The 24,445-nt window shown below is 41.7% G+C and overlaps 1 protein-coding gene across 1 annotated transcript in view; it reads left to right on the top strand.

The window, feature by feature from the left end:
• The first annotated feature begins 505 nt into the window (after positions 1-505).
• Positions 506-24,445, top strand: part of immp2l (inner mitochondrial membrane peptidase subunit 2) — a 178,837-nt gene continuing 154,897 nt past the window's right edge. Inside the window, exons 1-2 of the mRNA XM_046036977.1 lie at positions 506-514; positions 2,903-3,006. Of these exons, the coding sequence (XP_045892933.1) occupies positions 506-514; positions 2,903-3,006 (113 nt within the window). The remainder of the gene's footprint in view (positions 515-2,902; positions 3,007-24,445) is intronic.

The following is a 24,445-nucleotide window of genomic DNA, read 5'->3' as shown; positions in this document are numbered from 1 at the left end:
GCTCTTTAGTGTAGTTAAGTGACTAATTTCTCGTTTTATACTTGTCACTGTCTTTTCCGGAGGTTTGCGACTCACCACTAAAGGAAAAAGCGCTCGCGGAGATCTTTCAATTCAGGTTATTGATCGAAAGTTAACAAAATAACTTTCCGTTGTTCACTATCAACACACGTATCAAAAAAATACCTTAAATCGTTTCCCACAACTTCTTTGGTCACTAAACTATTTCTCTCCTCTCTGATTCAAATATATAAATATAAAAGTATATATAAATAAAGTATAATACTACCCGTGAGGACGACCTAATCAGGATGAGGAGGATCTGATACAATACTTTTATGTAAGTTGTTTGAAACAAGAAAAAAATTAAATGGATCACCTTCGTTGTCCATAAGAACAATAAAAATAATAATAGGCTACCGATCAACTACTGTGGCTTCGACAGGTGGCATTTTATGCAAGGTATTGAATGAAGTACTCTGTTGGTATCGGTATTACTTTAAGGGAAATGGTTTTGGTACTGGTATCGTAAAAGTTTAAATGATACCCAACCCTAATGATGTGGTTAAATAAATAGCTCAGACAAACAGGAGTTTTGGGTATTTTTACTGTTTTTCAGTCAGGAACTTAAACGTGCCATAGGACGGACCTTTTTTAATGTATTTGGCACAGCAATACTAGGCTATCTTGGCTCAACTGTTGAGTGTCTATGGGATCAAATGACTGTATCCTGATCCCATTAGCATTCAGGAACTAAGCACAACTAAGTGAACTAAAGGCTGGGAAGGGGGCATACAGTGGATAGAAAAAGTCTCCACACCCGTGTTAAAATGCCGGGTTCTTATGATGTAAAATAACGAGACACAGATAAATCATGTCAGAACTGTTTCCACCTTTAATGTGACCTATAGTGTGAACAATTCAAGTGAAAAACAAACTGAAATCTTTGAGGGGGAAAAATGGTTGCATAATGTGCACACCCTTAGACTAATACTTTGTTTGTTTAAGCACCTTTTGATTTTATTACAGCACTCGGTCTTTTTGGGTAGGAGTCTATTAGCATGGCACATCCTGACGTGGCAATATTTGCCCACTCTTTTTTGCAAAAGCGCTCTAGCCCATTCATATACGGAGATAGTTGTCACATGTACCACACAGCCAGTGCTTGCTAGAAATTCCTGCAGTTCCTTTAATGTTGCTGTAGGCCTCTTGGAAGCCTCGCTGACCAGTTTTCTTCTCGTCTTTTCGTCAGTTTTGGAGGGACGTCCAGTTCTTGGTAAAGTCACAGTTGTGCCATATTTTCTCCACTTGATGATGACTGTCTTCACTGTGTTCCATGGTATATCTAATGCTTTGGAAATGCTTTTGTACCCGTCTCCTGACTGATATCTTTCAACAATGAGATCTCTCTGATGCTTTGGAAGCTCTCTGTGGAACGTGGTTATAGGCGCTTTCACACTGCCCAATTTTCCGGGATTATTACGCCAGTACGGCGGCTCGCTGCGCTGTGTGAAAGGTACCGAGCCGGAAAGGTGGGTCCGATTTGATCCACCTCTCAGCCGGGAATGCTGGTAGTAACAGAGGCGGAACGATGTCTGTGTGAAAAGCCACAGCCGGCACGCCGGAACAGGAGTGACGTTTCAAGCTGTTCAAGTCGCGGTCATTTTTTATAGGTCTAAATCCACCGACTCCTGCTGCGCCACGGCTTTGTTCGGTCCCCAGCCCGGCGTCAGTGTCCACTTGGTGTTTATTTGTCATTTTTGTGCTTCTACTACCTTCTCCACAGCTCTCTGTTCCCGTTTTGTTCTGCCAACTTTTCAGAATAAGAGCATTCTGCCTGCCCGACTTTGCTGACATGTTTTGATTATATTGATCTGGTAATCAGTGCTTGCTTTTGTGCTTCTACTATGATTAAGTAGGCCACGTAGTTAAATGGTTTCTTTTTTGTCTGTTGTGTTTATTGTTGTTTTATGATCGGGAATCTGCACAGGGTACTTTATTTTGAAAATTGACGGGAGGACCTCCGGCAGCCGCGCCATAGGCGGACTCAGTTGAGGTAACCCGGAAAGCCAGAGCGCTACATGAAAGCACACACGGTTGCGGGATTACGCCGCAATATTTTGTTCAGTATGAACGAGCAAATACGGCGTATTGGCGACATTCTTTCCACGTTTATTGTGGAATCTCTGTGTGCAAGCGGCTACTGTCAGGAAAATCCTCCTAGAACAGCTGAACTTTATTTGTGATTAATCAGAGTCACTTTAAATGATGGCAGGGGTGTAATGACTTCTAGTTAACCTGAGTCTGAATGTGATTGGTTATTTCTGAACACTTATGCAACAAGGTTATTTGAGCGGTTTTTATTTTTCATTTTTCCCCCTCAAAGATTTCAGTTTGTTTTTCACTTGAATTGTTCACACTGTAGGTCACATTAAAGGTGGAAACAGTTCTGACATGGTTTATCTTTGTCTCATTATTTTACATCACAAGGACCAGGCATTTTAACAGGGGTGTGGAGACTTTTTCTATCCACTGTATTTTCTCAAGCTCCGTCTGACGGGAGGCCCACAGTCTCAGCCTTTGGAAGCCCTGTTTTAGGCAATTCATGGGGAAGTATTGTGTTCAAGAAGGATAGAAAGTATGCAAGTATAGAAAGATAAACAGTGTGTGTCTGTGTGTGTTGTCGAAACTAAATTTAGACAGTTTAGTTCTGCTCTATTACGCGTTACACTGACTCACCGCTGCTCACCGCTTCATGTGTCTTTATACTTACTGTATGTGTGTGTGTGTATATATATGTATGTAGTGGGTGAGAGTGGGATGTCTTCTGCTTTCAGAGAAAGGAGAAATGTGTGTTTATGAGTGTGTGCATTGTATTTCTATTTCTGTCTGTGTGTGGGAGCAGCCCTTCCTGAACCCAGAGGGGGGGTCGGAGTGTGACGTTGTCCTGCTGAACCGGTGGAGTGTCAGGAACTACCAGGTCCAACGAGGCGACATCGTCTCCGTCCTGTGAGTAACTGTTTCTTTACAAAACACACAACGCAACGTGAACTCATTAAAGCCATTTAGTGATTTGAAAAAGCTTCATACACTCAGGTGGATCTTTCACCCAGCAGTGAGGTGGATGTTTCTTCTTTCTGCTCAGGAATATTTAGGCAACTTGAACATCGGTACTTAACGTCCCCCTCTATTCCATATCAAATACTGCATTTGGGATGTACACAACACATTAAACTCGTAGTATACAACACAGGAGCAGCTACACTATTGCCCGACATCTGTATCACATACTTTACGGGCTTTGGAAGACCTTTGCAGCCCAACATAATTTGCGTATATGTATCCATGATTGGTAAAGCATACAACTAAAAGAAGGTGACTGAAAGTTTGGAGCGTGAGTGAGAGAGGCGAATGTTTATTATTCCATCAGATACAGTATATATTCTCCATTTTGTCCATCTCGCAATGCATAATTTCTCATTGGAGAAGTCGCGCTTTTCATCTCAATATTCTCTTGATTCTAAGCCAATTATCTATAAACATCTCTCTCAAATGCCAATTAAAACCTGAGAAGTCTGATTAAAAAGTATTTTTAAAGTTCAGCAGTAATGACGCAGGACACGTTTATATATTTATTTTATCGTATTATTATTTTACTTTTTAAATGACGGCTGCTTTTGAGTGCTTAGTTCTCTGGGAACAATAGGACCGGTCTTTATCTGGCCTTTCGTGGCTATAGTTAGATGAGTAATTCACATAAATCATATAATTTCTTTGTCCAACTGTCAACGCCAACCAGTTGGTCTTGCAGTAATATTTCAGTACTACCTTGATGACCCAGTGCAGCTAATGTCGAGCTCATAGCTAGAAACACATTTTGCAGGGAAGGTAAGTTCTTATATGCTCATATCAGGGTTTTTTTTCTGATTTCATTTCTTTTTATTACGGCATCTTGCTTTTGTTAATCAAACTTTTGGATCCTTAAAGACAAGCAGGGCCGACAGCAGCAAGCTGGTTGATTTGTTTCTTACTTTCAGACAATCAGAAGCTTTGGAATATATTTAGAAAATGTGAAGCTAGGTGTGACATCTTTCAACAGAGACAAATAAGCTGCAGGGATGGTGAGAAATCCAAATTGCGTGTTGCATCAAGTAAACACAAGTTTGTTTGTACATTTAAATGCAAAGTCAGTGCTAACTGCTTTTGTAACTAGTTAGTTTCACATTTTGTTCAAATGCAGCTCGTCTAATTATTGTCTAACTAAAGTAAAATGTTCTGAAATGAGAACATTGTTGCTTCACACGGTGGATTATTCAGGCCACATGGGAATAAAAGCCTCAACTAACTAATGACAGAAAGTCACGGAGCTCAATATATTGTTCTATTTAAAAAAGAGAAGTGAATGCTGTCGTGTGTGAACTACATAACACTGATCGATCGCTTCTGTTCTGCTTGTTTCTTTATGGCTGTAGCACACACAAGCATAGTGATAAATACAAATGTCCTCCATCGTGATGAAAAGATTCTGCAGAGGTCGACATCTAAACAGTTACAAGCAATCTAGAGATTTTATTTAGTTATGGTGATTATCTTTTTGCACAAACACAGAAAACAAATTTACATATAAACCAAAAAAAGAGGACTGTACAAGTGAGAATAAATTAAAACCCCAATAGGGCTCTGCAAATCTTACCAAAAGAAGAAAGTAATAAAATATTGAAGCAAAACATGGAGAAAAACGTGCACGTGCTCTCGTCCATAATACATAACAGTCTTATTTACAAGGGAGTCTTTATCACAAATAAAAACACTTTTTAAAAACACAATAGTAACATACTACACAAAATTAAAATACAGTACAATGCGAATTAACACAATTAGTAAAAATATTTACATGGGCAAAATACAAAGAGTTCTAAATATATAAATGAAAGTGTAGATATCTTACTACAATTGATCAAATTTAAAAACAAGTTCAAGTGGCCGTTACAATGTCCGATATTCTTTTTTTGAATGCAGCTAAAGAGATCGGTATTCCAGTCTTAAGCTTAGATCCGAGCACGTTCCAGGACGACGGGCCGTAGTAAGACAGACTCCTCTTCCCTGCTTCGGTCCTCACATTTGGTACCTTGCAGCCCGACAACAGATCCTAAATTAAAGTACTTTGTGTGGGAGAAAATTTCGTACAGATATAAGAAGGCGAAAGACCAAGAATGGCCATGTGATTGAAAACGTACCAGTGTAGCATCCTGCGTGTTCTACGTGGCCAGTTTACCATACCGGTGTAGTGATGTGTCAGAGAGCTGCGTGATAAAGAGGGTCCAGCTTTGACAGCATAGATGGACATCCACATTTATAGATGATATCACCATAGTCCAACTGCGACAGAAGGAATCCTGCAGTTTCTTTATATGTAGATTTAAAACAAAGTTTTAATTTATCTGAAAAGGTCTGGGTAAATTAGAGCTTCAATGTGTTTTTTTTTTTTAAAGGTAAAGCTTTTGTCCAGCCAGGTATTCATAAGTATCAACAAGTTCAATGGTTACATCCTGCACGGTGTTAACAGAGAGAGCCTGGACCTTAGTATAACCAGAAGCAAATGTCCTCATGTGTTCGTCTATACAGCATAATACCTAACGTGTCTGTCACAGGCAGTGTGCTCGCAGTATAAATATTGAATACATTTTTCATTAGTCTCTCTCATGTTATATCTCAACTGGACCGTGTAACTTCCTTCTGTGACGCCAGCCTTGTTTTATTTGGTCCGTTCGGTTGGTTTTGGTTTGGTTTCACGCTGCAACTCTGCGACCGCACTAAAGGACTTCAGTCGTCTTCAGTCAATCTGTGTGAGCTGCGTCTCCCTATATTTGACATTGATTGGTTTATTAAACAGGTCAGCAGGTAACTTTAGCAAGAATGAATGAATAAAAAATGAACATATGCAGATTTGCCACCACTATATTGTTGTTATTATGGCATTACTACCTGCAGCACCAACTATACTGAAGGCAATTAAACGTCCTCGTTGTGCGAACATTATAACGTCGCCGACAGGAAAGGAGGAGAAGCCGGCAAAGCGATCCTGCTGCACCTCCGTTTGAGGAGAGCCCAAAGAGATGGGTGGCAGTGCTCCTGTAGTGGCTGTCTGTTTGAAAAGATGAGATTTACAGATCGTGTCCTTATTTCAATGCATTTCCCCGTGCATTTGTTTGATTTCGGTTTATACGGCAAACACTGAACTTCCTGTAAATAGTCTGAAAGTCCGAACCATCCAAAAAATGCTTTCACACCAGAAACGAACCGAACCATGCTTCAGTTTGATCCGGACAGAGACCGCCTCTTTTTCTCGGACCATATTTCGTCTGTTTGGTCCGGGCTGTGGTCCGTGGAGGGTTTCACACCTGTGATTGTGGTTCAGACCAAACTGGAAAGTCCGGACCAAACCAGGTAGGTGTGAAAACCACCTTATTTGGGTCAATGACAACACGGCAGAAGATAGAACACAGTGATTTTTCACTGGCGGCATGGTGGTCCAGTGGATAGCACTGTGGCCTCCCAGGAAGAAGATCACAGTGTTCAAACCCCGGTCACCCGGCCTTTCTGTGTAGAGTTTGCGTGTTCTTCCCGTGTCTGCGTGGGTTTCCTCCGCCATCACTAAACCCAAGTCAGGTTCTCCGGTCAGTGCCATTGACCAGTGCCACTGGCTCAGACCTGGAGCTGGTCCCTGGGCGCTGCACAGCGGCGGCCCACTGCTCCCTTGAGGGATGGGTTAAATGCAGAGAACAAAGTACCTTTCTGATTTTAAAAGTCAGTGAGGACCAGGTTAGGAAATTCATTTTGTGATTGTTGACATTCTGTTGTAGTCCGTAGCATCTGGGTTGGCTGTGTGGGATGTTTTTTTACTGTTTACTCTTGCGCATTTGATCTCAAACTGCTGTTACGCAGCCCTCAAAAGTCTGTGTGTGTGTGTCTACCAGCATGTCTGAGCCCTGTGGTGTGGGACTCAACAGTTTTGTTCTTTTTTGTTTTGTCATTACAAAGCACCTGCATTGCTCTGGTGCTGTGCAGAATTTATTTCACTCCAGTTCGGCGGTGACTTTGGAAGTCGGCTGATATCACAAACTTTATGTCACCGACATGTTTCCAGTGCACCTGAACCGACACCAGCTGTGAACTGAGCGTGAAGGGAAAACAGTGCGATGCCATGTGGTCCAGTCAAACACTGCAGAGCAACATCGTGGACGTGCATGACGAGCCGTCACCGCTCATTAGGCGAACCTCGCCTCAGATTTCCTTTTTCCGTCTGAACGCGGCCCTGAAGCCTCACAGATGTCCGTCCTCGGCTGTTCCATTAACGCTCGGTTTCTGTGAAAGTCACACGCTCTGATTGAACATGTTCAAACTGCTGGCTGCTCAGAGAATAACAAAAGTGAGATTTCACACGAGGAAACTGACTGGTTTGACGGCCGTTCCGAGCTGTTCGATAGCGCAACGATGATGCTGTCAGCTTTTGTTGGTGCAGCCTGTGGAGTACACGCAGGAGGACAAACCCACCTCCATAGTTACCCACCTCCATAGTTACCCACCTCCATAGTTACCCACCTCCATAGTTACCCCTGGATGGCAGCCTCTCTCTCTCTTTGGGGACACGCTGTTTTGTTTGGGGGGGAAAAAGAGGTGTTTCTCAAAGTCTATTCCTGGCAGCGCAGGGAGCAGGAGCGCGGCGGTAATTTAACCTAATCTGAGGCTGAGAGCTGCTCACATTTAGCTCTGCATTGAAGAAGAGCTGCTCTTCCTGTGGTGGAGGGTAATGATCCAGCAGTGCGGCTTCACACAGCTGGACGGGCACTTTAGCATATGGAGTTAAAAAGAAAGGGAAATAGAGATACCGGTTGAGCGCAGAAACACTCTGACATTTAGATTCAAAGCGGCGTGCTCGTGGCATTATCAGCTCCGTGCACCTCACACCTCCTGCCCCTCCGAGCGTTTGTCTCTGTTTGTCTTCCGATCTTAACTCCACCTGTTTACCTGGCAGCCCTTTGAAGGAGGGGATCCTCAAAGCGACAGATGGAACAGAGTCCACCCCACATGAAACAGATCTGTATCGACTCGCCTCATCGCCAGGGATTCAGTTAAAATCCTGCATGAAGCCACATCTATCATTCGTCAAGAATATCACCTCGGATTTAAATTTCACACTGCAGGGGAGACTGACTCCTGCTTATAATTGGCACTCATTTTAAAGGAAAATTGTTCAGGAAAAATGCCAGTCCGTAGTGTAATATGTTATTTACAGAATGCCTCTCATTTTCGGTGTATGCCGGATAATGATTGTGTCCCTGGATTTCTGAGCAGGCGTGCGCGGGTAGCTGAGCGCTGCCATGGCTGTTTGTCATGCTCTCGGCGCAGACCATTACAAACCTGATTGATTTTATGTTCGCCTGTGAACAGAACCATTTGCCTCTGAGCGGCTTCAGAACTGATTTCTGCAAAACATCATTTTCTCGAAGATGAGGAGGAAATGTTTCCCGCTGGTTATAAATCGGTGCCACGAGAGATGAATAGAGTCCCTGCTCCTGGCTCACTAGGTTTTTGTTTACGTTGAAGGATTTGATGACAGCCATCTTGGATCAGCAGGGAATTGGGAGGGCGGGGGGGAGTTCCAAAGTCTTTGAATATTCATTGAAAACTCAGCAGCCACAGAAACCTTCAAAAGCACAGAGCTTCAGTCCTCTGCAGCGGCGTCTTGTCGCTGTTTGCTTTGAGTCGAGCGTCTCTGTGACAGCAGACGAGCATCTGTAGCTGCTGTTTGCTGTTTCTTGGCGACACTGTGCTCAGTGAGTAGCGCGGAAGTGCAAAATAAATCCGTGCCAGCGCTCCTGTTATTCACATGTTGTGTGTGCATATCGGCCGGTATCAGCATATTTAATAGCAGATAGTAGGAGATGCTGCTGGTGTTCGCAACATACGTGTCTTTAACCGGGGTGGGGGGGGGGCAACCATTTCAGTTATTAAAGGTAAAACATATTGTGATTTGATTAATTATTAATTAAATTACTGTAAGGTTAATGTAACATTACTTAGACTAGCCGCCAGAGCTGGTCCTGACCTCCCTGGACCCTCAGCTAAATTCTGCAAAGGAGCCCCCCTACCTGACCTGTAAGCCGCCATTTGGGTTGGTGATAACACACATGCCTTTATTGTGAGACAGCAATTGTAAGTCGCTTTCGATAAAAGATAAATGAATGTAATATAATTTCAGTCACACCTGACACCCAGTCCCCCCCTCCTGTAAAACAGTTTGCTCCATCTGGCGGTCTCAGAATAAGACGACCTCTTCAAAACAGAGTAAACTATAAACAAACAATATTTGTTAAATAGAATAAGTAAATATTACTAATATTACTGCTTGTACTGGCTGACGACCCAGCATCTCCTCTACTGACAAACTCGAGCACAGCTCCTGTAAATTATAGATAACAATACTATTAATGGTTTTATAATCTGCATCAGGCCCATTCAAACTGGCTCCCAAGAAACATTTTCAAATATAAATCTCTATTTATAATCTGGTTTGGCTCAATTCTTAGTGGTTATTATTTACTGTGAGATGGGCATCCATATTTCCCCGTATGCCCAGCAATTTTAAAATCAATATTTAATCAATAGTCAGTGTCACTCGATTGCTTTCTATCTTGCGTTAGAGACATGACAGCGTCCCCCTGAGTAATGCAGTTTATTTATGAATCACACAGAGAACATGATATGGAGAGGGCAGAAGAGAGAATCGGCAGCCTGTGAGAAGCACCGCTGTACGATACACCAAAGAGTAAAATGTAGCGCTTACTGCGTGTCGGCACACTTCAAGCTCTGACACTGCCAAGGTTGGAGGTTTGGGAAGCACAGGGGAGAAAGGGGACACTGAGGGGTCCTGGATTAAAACAACTCCCTGGTGACACAAGTAATGTAAATGGCAAATCTCCTCTGTTGCTATAATCTTTGTATAACTGTAATTGATCCAACAGGCACAGTTGCTATTTTACAATTTAAACTTTAGAGACAAGAGAAGGCAGGACTGTAATATTATTCTGTCCACGTTACGGTTCACGCTGTTCAGGAGATTTGGTTTGAATTCTATTGTGAACCCTGAAATCTGGGCCTTGCCAGTCAACTTACACTGAAGTAAATTGGCCCACACGTCTTTTGGCCAATGAAGAGTTACCGTGATTCGCTCGAACGCGCAAAAGTCACCCTCTACCAGTGTTGTAGTCGGGACCAAGACCAGAGTTTCTGGAGATCGAGACAAGACCAAGACTTTTAGGCGCCGAGACCAAGTTGAGACCAAGATCGAGGGAGGCCGAGTCAAGAACAAGACCAAGACCAGTTCCCCACATTACATGACACACAATATAATGTGGAACTAGATCAGAGGTACGTCTCAAACTGATCCGAAAGATCCACATTCCCATTAAAACTCCCACATACAAACACTAAGAGCTGAAATCAACGTAAACGTCTTTATTCAACGCTCCTTTTAACGGGAACAACATGTTTTTAATTGGGATTATTGGTTGCATTTGAAGCCGTACGTTTTACATCCCTCCTCAATGTCCGAGACTGAGACAAGACAAAGTACAAATGCGGTCGAGTATGAGACGAGACTATCAAAAAGTGTTCTCGAGACCAAGACCACCGGTCTCGAGTACTACAACGCTACCTTCTACTTCTGACTCTCTGAACGCAGGCACCAGGGCTACGTTTTTACTCACGTCAAAAGTAGTGTTGGATGACGACCGAGTCTCAGAGGTAACTGAACTATGATTGGCATTAGCTTGTAGCTCAAACTCGCGCATTTTGAGAGCCATTTCTGTCTCCAAGCGTTTCCACTCCCAAGTTTCTACTCCAACTGTAAGCGAGCTAATCGGACTTTCAGTCTGGCGTAGTAGAGAGAGAAGGAACACACCCCAAACCAAACGTATGACCCTAGGGTCACACCACATGCGATGCCAAACCTTTGCAATGATGAGAAGTCATTAATATTTCCTTTGCTTCAGCACATCTCCTGCTGTTTGTACTGCACAATATATAATACCCACGTAGGCGTCTGACCGCAGGCCAAAGCTTTTTCTGGCTGTGTTAAGTATTTCTGCACAATTAAGTTGTAGAAAGTTGTTCATGTGATGTGATCGCTGTCTAACTGTGGAGTTTAGTTTAAGTCTTTTTCATGCTGAGTGTGTTGTTGAGGTTCTGCACAGATGTCCTTAGTTTTAATCAGTTTTATATCGGAGAGAGGGAGCTGATATTTTTCTGTTGGCTTCGTCTCCTTGCTATCTTAAATCTCTCAATTTAAGGCTTGTTTGTTTTTCATTGTCTCCATTACATTTTATTTGCTGATCCCAGCCTGATACTAGACACACACAGCTCTTGATTTTTGTGTTCTGTTAATATCTAAACCAGGTATGGAGATGTTTTAACAGCTGTGTATATTGTTAATTCTGTTTTTTATTAAACGGAGGGGCTGAGTCTCATTTTTATTCCCGCCATTCTAGTCTAAAGTGTCAGTGTGAAGGTTTTGCCTGTTATGTCATGTTAGGTAAACTGAACCTTGGTTCTTTATGCTGGGATTGTGATTTATGTGTTGTTGCTTGGATATTCAGGTGTGTGTATAGTGTATATCTTTATTGTTTTAGGTCGTCCGTTTCTTTGATAAGTTTATATAGTCACTCTGAAGTCTGTATTACTGTATTTTAGTGATTAATTATTGAACTAAAATGGACATTTAATATTATCATACAGACTTTAACAACTTAAAGGTCACACACATATTTAGGATGGAATATTCCCTTCTCTAGTCAGCTCAGGAACTAAACTAAAATCAGAGTGAAAAACAAGAAGCTGGTGGATCAGGGCAACAGTTGCTGCTTCCAGACAACTGAATTCCCGTTGAATGAGAGAAGTAGCACTGCAAATCTCTGAAGTACATGAAAAAGAAAACTACTGAACATTATTGATGCCTTCCAATTATTAGAAGAGATCCCTCAGCTATTTTATTTTATTCTATTTTATAATTTTTTTCCTGTCTTTCATTGGGTTATTATGCTGTTTATATTGTGTGCTCCATTTTCTAAAGATGCATCACTCACCATATGGCCTATTGTGGTACAGTTTCTACTGCAAAAAAAGAAGTTGCAGCTTCCGAAAGACGCTGATACGACTGAAACTTTTTTTTTTGTGAGTTCAATCCCCACTTGTTACTAGTATTTTTTTCCTTCCTTTTCAACATATTGATTATGAAGAGATAGTTTTACATCAAGCATGATTAAGCATGTGCAGGAGTGTGTGCGTCCCGGCGATTGGTCCTCATCAGCCGATGGACACTTATTTTCATTTCCCCAGTGTCTCCAGGTAGAGGAAATTCTTGCTTTTCACATTCAGGAGAATCCGATCTCACGTTTTCTGACGGCTTTTTCAGAGGTGTGTCAAGCAAACCAGAGACTCTTTTGAATTTCCTTATGAACTTTTCAAAGTAAAAGCTCCCAATTAAACACGACAGAAAGTACTGCCGCAAAAAACGGTCTCGCGCTTTTATTTTGTAGGCACCCAACGAAGGTTAAAACTTGGTTGAAGATACTGGAAGACGTTTCGTCCCTCATCCAAAGGACTTCTTCAGTTCTGACTGACTGGCAGGGAAACTCAGCTATTTAACCTCAGTGGGGTCGTTGGCCCGGGTCATCGATACCGCCGGTTCGTTAGTGTTCCTGGTTGCTGTGACGACAGTCGCTACAGTCGTTAAGACTACCTGTGGCCAAGACTGAACGACCATCGTTGGTATCTTCACCTGAGGCCAATAGGTTACGTTTGTTGATCAACCAAGTCCAGTTGCCCTTGATTTTAACCTTCGTTGGATAACTCTGACCTGGATGACTGAGAATCTTCATAGACATTTTGTAGGCACAATCACTTAAGAGGAAGTGATTATGTGAGTAACTTTTGCTGTCATGACGGAGATCTGTTTCAGCACCAGCCGCTATCAATTATTTATTTAATTTTGCTCGTGGGCCCGCGACGGAGTGGGAGGGTCCCGTTTGAGAAGGGCCCCACTTGCAGTGTAGGTATGTTGGCTTCTTGAGGAATTCATGGGTTCACGAGCAAAATGAGGAATGCCTGAACTTGAATTTAATGAGATTCCCTGGTTATTAGAGAAAGTATACCCTCTGTAATCTTCAACACCTACAGCACAAACAGTTTTTAGGTTCAGAGCTAAATCAGGAGCTAAAAGTCTTCCCTCACGAGATGCCCTGACAGCATTCAGACGTCTGCAGCCCTGTGTGACACACAAAGTAGTGTGCATTACAGAGACTTTCTACTTGTTATTTTTCCTCTATTTTAACTACATGCCTGCGTCTCCAAAGTCTCCAGAGATCCGGACAGACGCCAAAACCTCATCTTTGGTTTGTTTTTGTTAATACTAAAACACACTGGGGGGGAAACAAAAAAAGAGAGGAAATGAAGTACAAACTGTTCAGGTGAGGAAACACAAAAAAGCCTGTGGGGTTTCTAAAAACATCTCAACCTGAACGAGACAACAAACAGAGATGCAAATGATGAGAAACGCAGGAAAAACAATAATGCTGAAATAACAAGGAGAGGAAGGGAAAAGACTAAAATAAATGAGCCCTGTGTTTGAGAAGTCAGAATAGAGAGTGCATGTTGGGTAATGAAGAAATAATGTTTCTTTGAAATGACAAATTACATTTTTGTTGCATTTTGCTTAAGAAGTGGTATCGTCCTCACCCTGGTTTGATGTTTCTTATTATGTAACCCCAACATGAGAAAATAGTCCACAGAGAAATAAATGTTTGAAAGAGAGCTACCTTCAGAACGAAACATTCACCACACAAATGAGTCTGTTATGCCAGGATCAGACTCTGTAATGTCAGCACGGTAATGGCCATCCGGCTCGAGAGTTTCTGGTTTTATCCTTTGTAGTGGATGCTTCATGATGTCCCAACAAAATCTAGGCTGGTATGTTTCTTCAAGGTATCTGCTGGGTCTTAAAAGTATTTAAAATGTCTTAAATTTAACTTTGAGAACCCGGGGGGTACCCTGTTCTTTCTCTTCTCTTCTACGATGCACAGAGTTCTCTTCAGCACACGACTGCAAACATGGCGAAGCAAAAGAGGAATGATGACGTTGATGCTGTCAGCTCTGATTGGTCAGGGTCCAACTTGTGGTCCGCCATATTTCACAGTTAACTAGTAACGTATTTGTTGTCACTTGTTGTCAACGGCCATCCTTTCAATTAACACCAAGGGCAGTGCAGACTGTAACTGCAACTGTGTGCACACTTGACAAAGAGTTTGTCGCGGTCAGTCATGTTTGTTGTTCACTTTCGGCGTCATGCACCACCATGCCCCTGAAACTCTTTGAGGTTGGAAGTCAGACATTTGGACTTGGAAATTTCCCGGTTCCGAGCAGTCTGGAGCGCAGCAGAAGTAGCGCTTTGATAAGATCTCGTGATATTAAAAGGTGAAAAGTAAAAAAAAGATGCCTCCAGCACTTTTAAATCGTTTGTGTGGCAGCAGTTTGGATACCCGCTGGACACGATAAACGGCGACAGAGGGACAGACTAGAGGGACAGACTAGAGGGACAGACTTGAGCCACATCGTGTATCGTCTTGTCTCAAGTGTTTTGTCACACCCCTGCTTGGAAGGCAAAAATATGTTGAGGTCTGGTCCCAGCATTAAATAGCATAAAAAAGGGTGATTGTCTGGCTGTTTCTAGACAAAATTTTGTGTTGTGTGTCTTTATCTGGATCTGTATTTCTTGCCTCTCCTGTGGGTCTTGCAGACTACACGACTTTCAGCGTCAGCCATTGGCCGTGCCGTTCACACTAGTCTTGAAGTCGTCGTGGCGTTCGCACTACGTGACTGATCTGTGACAGGGGGTCACACACTACACCAGCTGACAGCGGCTGTGTCACCCGACGCTGGTCTCCAAACCACGTTTGGTCAAGAAAACACACCTGAAATGTGAAACAGGAAATGACGTGAACCTACAGACGAAACAGCTGTTTGTTATTACAAAGACAAAGAATCTGGGTGAAGGATGGATCAGCACACGCAGGTAGCAGCAGTCTGAGCTACAGAGAGAGCTGCAGGGGAGTAAAAACGGTTTTGCGGTGAAAAAGTAGCGGCCTGCTCTCATTGGCTAGATGTGGACTCCAGATGTTTGGCGTGCTAGATATCTGGCTGGCGTCGGCGATTTGTCAGAAATGTGTCGGGGAGCTGTTTTCATGCGTCGTTGAGTAGTTCACACATAACGACTGGCGACCGCAGATCGATTGCTGACTTACCCCTGATGACGCTCGCCGAGCGGCAAGTCGGGCTGAAAATCGTGTCGTGTGAACTACGCTTAACTTAAGGCACTGCAAGTTTATTTGTATAGCACATTTCAACAACAAGGTAATTCAAAGTGCTTTACATAAAACATAAAAGCAACAGGGAAATATAAAAACAGTTACAGTGCAGTGTAAGTTATCAATAAAAAGAAAAATCTTAAATATTTAATTAAAAGCAATGGTAAAAAGAAAAGTCTTCAGTCTTAATTTAAAAGAACTGACAGTTTCAGCAGACCTGCAGTTATCTGGATGTTTGTTCCAGATATACTGAGCATAATAAGTGAACGCTGCTTCTCCGGGTTTAGATTTGACTCTGGGGACAGAAAGCAGACCTGATCCCAGACGACCTGAGAGGTCTGGATGGTTCATAATGAAGCAGAAGATCAGAAATGTATTTTGGCCCTAAACCATTCAGTGCTTTATAAACTAACAGCAGGATTTAACAGGATTTAACTTAAACAGATGAGTCCTGCAGAGCAACCAGCAAAGGAATGTTGTGAAAACCCTGCAGCCTTTTGGGGAGTTTGTGTGTGGGAACGTCCCCATTGGTTGGGTTGGATCTTCTTCTTTTCATGTCCCTGCCTTGTTTGGCCACTTGGGGGCGCCGTTATCGCCTCATAAAGGCAAACGTGTTAACAGATTAGCAGATCAAGCAGACATGGGATAAGATCAGGATGAGATATGGAGTTGTGGTTGTGTCCACCTGATGAATTTAACTTCAATATTTATTCTCCCTTTAGCTGTGGTTTGGTTTCCACCAACTCCTAAGAAAAATATCTGCCTCATCATCTGCTTTCTTCGCCAGTTAGTCTCTAACTGGGTTTGTTTGCTGCCTGCTGCTGCGGGAAACAATGCAGATGAGGGAGATGAGAGTAAACCAACTAGTAAAGCTGGGTCACGTAAAACTATAACAAGTAAAAGGTGCCAAACAGCGCCCTCATTTGACCCATTTTTATTATAAAAATATTGATTTTTGTCAAGATTGCCAAGAGCTGAGGCATGAAAAAAGGGATTTCGGGCCAAACAAAAGACGATTTAAGCTAAGCATGTTCTGTTTTTCAGAATTTATTAACCCTAACTTAAAATGTACAAACCTACGGTGGTTCAGGCAATGTCCAAGAAATCAAAGGAAGCAGGTCCAAAATAAAGCAGAATAATCCTGCAAAAGCAAGTTAATAAAGTCCACAGACAAATGAAAAGCAAAGCAGGTAGAATAGAAGGTGAAGATCAGAAAACCAAACAAAGGTGCAGATGCAAACGGCATGGACGAAGACGGACGAACAAAGACCAAGAAGAATCACCGGCAAGATTTACTAACACATACAATCACAATTATCAGCAGGAAGGGTGATTAAACACAGGTGAGACACATCAGGTAATCAAAGGACAGACACACATGGAGTAAAGTAAGACTCTAATGAGCTTTAAGGCAGCAAAGGCATAAAAATAACAGTGAAAAGACATTAAAAAGGGAATAAAAAGGAGACTGCGTTCAGGAGGTTATCATTGTGCCCCTTAAATCAAGTTCAAAGAACCAAATTAGCTGGACTTTACTTTCCTCCAGCAGTCCTCCCCAGCAGAATACGTACAGTGGTGATCACTGTACAAAGCTTCACATATTTCGTCATATTTTCTCACAGGGTTTAATCTGCTGTCATCCGTCAGACGGCAGCCGCCTCCTCCAGCATGTTTCATAAAGACACGGTGAATGAGGAAATGAGTGGAACGAGCTGAGGCGTCTCTCAGCAGCTAGCTTTATATATTTATATCTGGTCAGATTCCTGTTCAGCAGAGCAGGAAATGAAGTATTCACATCTTCTTACAGTTAAGATTTATGGCCTCGTCGATTGCTAATCAGCTAGTAAATAATCAGGTGTAGTACAGTAAAGCAGAGAGAAAAGAGGGACCTTATCACTGTTGTTTACCAGCTGAACATTCAGATTTAACGGATTTCTCTCTGCAAGGGACTGTTTTAAAAGATTTTTTTGTGCATTGCTGTCTTTGAGAGCATCGTAGTGAATTGTTTTTAGGTGAGAATGGAATATGTCATTGAGGGTCCTTTCAAGTTTGTCCGAGCCTGTTAAACCAGCACTTGTATTCTGATCTAAGGGCCCCTATTGGTAGGATTTTGTCTGTGCCTTAACAAATCACTGTTGTAAAATGAATCCATTTTACAATCTCACAATGCTTTGGTTTAAGTTTGGTTAGGTTTAGACTCAAAAACAACTTGGTTAGGTTCGGGGAAAGGGCCCGGTTTGGGTTGCAGTACTTCGTTAAGGATAGGGGACTGACCTCATCGTGGTTACATTAATAACTGCTAGGCTGACGTGAATGATCGTGGTCATGGTTAAAAGAAACCAACTTTGGCTGTTGTTTTAAAGCCTAATGTTTTGTTGACCCATCCATCTATAACGTCACCAAACTTCATTTGTTCCCGCCATAATTACTTCGGCCAATAGAAACATTTTTATCACTTGAACTATAGGGGTAGGAATTTCTAGGCACCTCCTGATTGGATTGACTGAATTAGTTAAGGACCGTTTCTTTTTTTCACTTTTTTTTTCAGTTTGGAATTGAAAGTTCGGAAGTAGTTTGACATTTTGGGAAATACGCTTATTCGCTTTCTTGCTGAGAGTTATAACAAGATACTACTTCTGTCTGTAAAGCTGCGTTTCCACCAAAACCACCCGGGACTTTTAAGTCACCAGACCTCTTCTCAAGGAACTAAAAGGTTCCTTCATCCTGTCGTTGTGTGCGTTTCCACCGTGGTCTAAAGACCTGCGAAGTTTAGGCAAATTAACCAGCTGACGTAGGCCTTTGGTAACCACTACCCATGAGCAAAGCTTATTTATGAACATCAGATTTGACTGGAATATAATGAAAAACTACAGGCTTTGCTTGACTGTTAAAAACAGCTTTTTTGTGTGAGAGTATAATGGAAAGACACACGATAAAGATCTGTAACTGGATAAAACCATCAAGTTCTTAAAATAACTCCAGCACAGAGAAAGCAACACAAAAATAAAGTGGCGACAGTTTTTAAAACATTTCCAGCGACAAGAGCTGCAGATCAGCTGCAGAGTCCACCTGAGCGTCGGAGGAACAGGATGTTTAACGAGCTTTATTACCTGCTGTAATCAGCTGTTCTGCTTGTTTTGGAGAGGAGGAGAATTCAGCTCTGTGGAAAAACCTCCTGACTGATGAAAACTTAAAACAACTCAGGACTCAGTATTTAGCATAACTCCATCAGCTGTTCGCTGTAAACACACCGCTGCACGCCGGCTGCTGTTTCCCAGCAACACATTTAATACCGACGTTCGATCTCAGGTGACGTCGGCGAGACTCGTGCGGCTCTCTGACTGTTGATTGTGATTTATTGGTTTGCAAACAACAGTGGAAAATAAGGAGCAGTCGTAGAAAAACACCTGACATGCTCGATTTACTGACTAAATTTAGACCAATTTAGACTAACACTGGGATTGATTAGCATAGCTTTGCATAAAGAATTGAAGCAGAAGGAAACAGTTTGGCAAACAATCGTATTTCCCACAATGTCAAAGTATTGCTTTCAATCCTTGGCATCAAGCAGCACATACACTGAGGCTGACACTTCTTCTGCTTTCAGCTTTTACTGCTCAATTGAAACTAAATTGTCAAAGCAATTACAATGCACTTCTCAGAGCAATTGACCTGGTGGAGACTCTATAATCAAATGGAACACATTTCAAACTTAGAAAGGCCAGAACTGCTGCCCCAATCAGATTTGAAATGAGCAGCTACAAGCTTTAAGCAAGGAAATGAGGGAGATGTTCAACATAATAATCACATTTGTTCGAAATGGAATTATGGAAAAGAAATGATGGTTCAGATGAATATTAGGGAGAGCATAATAACACCAGACAGATTTATTGAGACTCTTATTAAATGGAGAATATTTATGATCTTAAAAATAGAATAGATCTGGAAATATATTGCAGCATCATATGTGTGAATAGAGAGCTGAATGCAGAGTTACGTACACTTCCACTAAATATACATGATGAGCAGCTGTAAATCATATATACGTTACCAAGTTAAAGTCCATTATTTATCTCAGTACAAACTATAATCATAACACAGATGGTAGAGAATAGCTCGGAGTCACTAATCTATAAGACTTCACGTGGAATTTATGCTTTGGTCTGAACTAATTTCCATTTAATTTAATTGGTGTTAAAGCCTCACTAATTAAGAATGCCCACAGAGGGTTCATTCTGAAAGAAAGAAAAACACTCCTCAGTCTCCCAGCAGCTCACCCAGTCCAGGCATCACTGTGATATATGATATCAGTAAAATATATATAAATTTTTATATATATACATTAGGGCTGTCCCCGACTAAGGATTTACAGAGTCGATTCAGAATCGTCAAGTCCTGCCTGTAGTCGACTGATAGATGAATCATTTGTGTTTTTGTGCACGGCGATTGCGAGCTAAAGCTAAACTGAGTCTTATTGTTGACCGTTTTCTCTCTCTCTCTGTCTCTGTCTCTCGCCCCTGCCCTTCACCCGTCTTGTGCAGAGTTTTTGCAGAGTTTTTGCCGAGCTGCACAACTGCATGCACGTGCAAACATTCTGTGATCTGACAATGCTTTGATTAAGGTTTGGTTAGGTTTAGATCCAAAAACGACTAGGGTAGGTTCAGGGAATGGGCCTGGTTTGGCTTACAGTATCTGCTAGGTTAAGGTTAGTGAATGATCGTGGTCATGGTTAAAAGAAACCAATGTTGACTGTTGTTTGGAAATGGGAACAAACAATGGTTTGTTAAAGGCTAATGTTTTGTTGACCCATTCATCTGTATCACGTCAAACATGCTCACAGTGACAATGCTAACATTAATATTTACTATGCTCACCGTCTTACTTTATAAGCCCAAACACAGCTGAGGCTGATGGGTCATGGTCATTAGTTTAGCAAGTAGCAAACATCATAATATTTTGTACAGCCATTCATGGTTCCCAGAGAATGTTTTCTAATGACTAGTGGTTCTCTAACTTTCCCTCTAGCGCTACCATGAGGTTTATATTGTAGGTTTTTATTGAAATTGAAACAACTTTATGTTGGATTACTATGAAACATGGTTCAGACATTCATGTTCCCCTCAGGGACTTTGGTCACCCTCTGACTTTTCCTCTAGCGCCATCATCAGGTCAACATGTTATTGTGTCAAATACTTTGGTTTATGACCAAATACCTGCAGAACCGATGATATTCCCATCAGCCCATAAGTTTGGATACTAATATGCTAAACTAAGATGGTAATAGTAAATATTAAACCCGCTGAACATCAGCTTTTCAGCAAACTACACTATAAACCTTACAGTATAGTACTTATAGTTCAACCATGTTTATGCAGCAACTTTAGAACATGCTGTGTTTTACTATTACACACTTTCATTCAAACTATTAGAAAGATAAATATATCGTTTAAAAAAGGAGCTAAACTCATCTCCACGTCTCCTCCTCTCTGCTGTGATGCATGCTGGGTGACAGGAAGTGTGTGGCGTTTTCCAACCACCGTGGATGATGATCCTCTTTCGGGGATTCATCTCCTTCCTCTCCCTCCTACCAACATCAAAGCCAGAAGTCTGCCGCTCACACAGATCTCCTCCCAGAGCGAGCTGGGAATTACCTCCATGCGTAATATTTCCATGTCCGTCCGTTTAGCGGCGGCAGAACCCTCCTTCCCAGCACGTTAGTCAGTTGACATATTGAGGACACAACGAAGGCTGCACGTGAACACCAGAGGGAGTGACACACTTAAAGGCAGCAGGTGGGGGAAAAAGGAACTCTTTCCATTCTGTCAGGGGGCAGTTTTATATTTTGAGACATAAATACGCAGCATTAATTATCATGCCTTAAAAACACTATACTCAACCCTGCAATACAAATTTACATTTACCCTTTTGGCAGACGCTTTTACCCAAAGTGACTTACATTTTTAGGAACAAAATACAAGCATCAATAAAGCATTTTTGAGGTTTTGACTGACATTGTGTGAAAAGGTGTTAATTCAACACAGAATTGCCAATAACTTGGACTATGGAATTAAAGAGCTATTCCGGTAACCTTTGAATGTAGGCATCCACAAGGAAAGTGGGAAAAACCATCATTATCAATTTATTTATTTCAATTCTCGGAAAACACATTGAAGGAGAACCCTCATTTACATAGGTGCAGAGATACAGACATTTAGTAAGAGCAAACACAACCAAAATCATCAAAGAAAGATGAGAGGAAGCAATGAAGAAGGACAACATGCATAAAACAAGGTAAAATTAACAATGCTAAAACCCCGGTTGCCCCGGCCTTTCTGTGTGGAGTTTGCATGTTCTCCCCCGTGTCTATCCGTGTCCAAAGACGTGGACGAGGTTGATTGGTGACCCTAACTTGTCCTTAGGTGTGAGTGTGACTGGTTGTTTGTCTATGTGTGGCCCTGCGATGGATTGAGAAAATGGAATTGTTTTAGCGCTATAAATGAGGTCATCTTAAAGTGTTTTTGAAGCAAATGACCTGCTGATCTCTCTTCGTTGACATAGCAGGCAAGCCATTTTTTGGTGAAGTTGACATAGATGTGTCCAAAAACTCTCTCTAGTAATTAATCTCAACGCGGAGTGATATACTACATCTAAAGGTTTGAGATCGGGACTGACCCCCCCACCCATAAATAACATCCAGAGAAAAAGTGGCTTAACAGTAATTTAGATTTATTTCTAAAAAAGATACCAAGTTTGAATCTCAGATTTGATATACATATTTATAGAATTGCACTTTCTCTATTTAGGACCACTTTCAAGTTATGGAGGTGTTTCTGAAGGAGGTTAAATGATAGCTGTAGATTTAGAGTAGAGTAGAAGTAGAGTATCTAAATACTGAGTCTATTTTATTAATAACTAGGGAAGTAGTAGAAATGGTGCGATACTTAGGCCTGAAACCATAGTGAAATTGAGTTAGTATGGAATGCTAAAAATTAAAAATGATTTCAACAGTTCAGTAACAAGTGTACTGAGAAAATACTTTTGCAAGATAGTTTTGATATTGGATGATAATTATTATATTCAGAATTGCTACTACCGTAATGGAGAGGAAGAGCATAGGCAGGCCAAAGTGTAGAAATTATGCCTGAGGTAATGCTTTGAAAGACTGAAAATATGAGTTATATATTCAGAAACAAGCTGTGCTGACAATTTCAGTGCAAATGGTTTCAGTTTATCGTAATCTATTATTATTGTGCCTAGCCAGGGTCCATGTATTGTTTCCGAAGTAAAATACAGTAGAAAGCTCAGTAGAGAAGAACCAGGAAGTGGAGCTAACTTTTGTTCTTGTCTTTTTAAAAGGCACATGCTTATGTAAAACTAAATTAGACAAATTGGTAAAGTAACTTAAAGCTAATTCAGGATCTTGGATTGTGAGCGTGTCAGCAATTGGACTAAAGTGAAGGTCATGAATAAAAGCCTGGTCATTTATATGTTTTAAGTTTCCTCCGACCACTATGTGTGAATAAATTTTCCTGTTTCACATTTTTAATGCAAATGCGGTCGACACCTTCAGGCAGGATATTTCTCTTGTCTGTTTGATAATGTTAAGTAAATTTAGCATTTGGACCACATATGAAAGTGGCCCAAATCCAAACTGGAAAAGATCTGATCCCATGTGACTTGGCCTGTTCACACGGTCATAAAAACATCAGATCTGAGTCACATATGAGCAAACAAATTGGATTTGGGTCACTTTGGCCTGCAGTCTGAACGTAGCCTTCAATGTAGGAATCCAAAAATCCTATAATTTAAATTAGGCTACTTCACCCTGCAGGCCCAGATTTATTGCCCAGATCTGATTTTATGTGGCTCAAATGAGACTCCGGTGTGAACTGGTCACGGCCTGAACGTGACCCCAACAAGCAAAAGGTTAATACGACGTGACTCAGTACTGAAGTATACATGGAGGCCAAAGAGATTAGCTCATACTAGCTAACCCTCCCGATGTTCACAGGAGATTTCCGTTTTTCATTGCCCTCTTCCAGTTTTCTTCCTGGGTCACAATTCTCTTGATTTATGTCTTTACAATTTTCTTTCCCATTACATTGCATTCATTAAAAGTTTGTGGCTCTGTACAGAATGTATAAGGTCTCCAACTGTCTCCCTCTCTACTATTTCCGCCCAGACAAGTAGCATGCTCCTGATGCAGAATTGTGACCACAGTCGCTCTAGAGTGACATCAGAGTCGCATGAAAGCCGATCCGACGTCCAGGCTGAGGTCGCATTTCAAAAAGTCAATTTCAAACAAATCAGATCATGGAGTGCGAGTGCTGCAGAAGGCCAAGAAGAAGTAAATTTTAGAGATGAAGGAGCTGGCTTCAGGCGATTTTGAGACTGAATATCAACGGTGAGGTTTCGCATTGTTTGACTGTAAATCTCCTAGGGCAAGTGATTATCACAGAGAAAATGTCTGTGTCTGATGTATATTAATGTAATGTATTTGATGAACCATTTGAACTAAATTCACAACATTCACAGTTACATTTATTCATTTGCTGACGCTTTTATCCAAAGCGACTTACAATTGCTATACATGTCAGAGGTCGCACGCCTCTGGAGCAACGAGGGGTGTCTCGCTCAGGGACACAATGGTGGATGTCACTGTGAGGAATTGAACCCGGTTCTCTCACACAAAAGGCCATCACCACCCCACAACACACACACGCTTACTGTTTTATTTACCTTATTTAATGAACTGTATGAAATGAATTGTTCTTTTGTAATTTATTTGTAACTTTTATTGAGGCCAGCCTGAGGCCTTTTACTGTGGCCAGCCTGAGGCCTTTTATTGTGGCCAGCCTGAGGCCTTTTATTGTGGCCAGCCTAAGGCCTTTTATTGTGGCCAGCCTAAGGCACACCTGTGCAATCCCCATGCTGTCTGATCAGCATCTTGATATGCCACACCTGTGAGGTGGATGGATTATCTCGGCAAAGGAGAAGTGCTCACTGACACAGATTTTGACAGATTTGTG

The sequence above is a fragment of the Micropterus dolomieu genome, linkage group LG22 (assembly GCF_021292245.1).
Source record: "Micropterus dolomieu isolate WLL.071019.BEF.003 ecotype Adirondacks linkage group LG22, ASM2129224v1, whole genome shotgun sequence".
Lineage (NCBI taxonomy): Eukaryota > Metazoa > Chordata > Actinopteri > Centrarchiformes > Centrarchidae > Micropterus > Micropterus dolomieu.
Note: the sequence above shows the minus strand (reverse complement) of the source record. Positions and strands in the feature narration are given on the sequence as shown.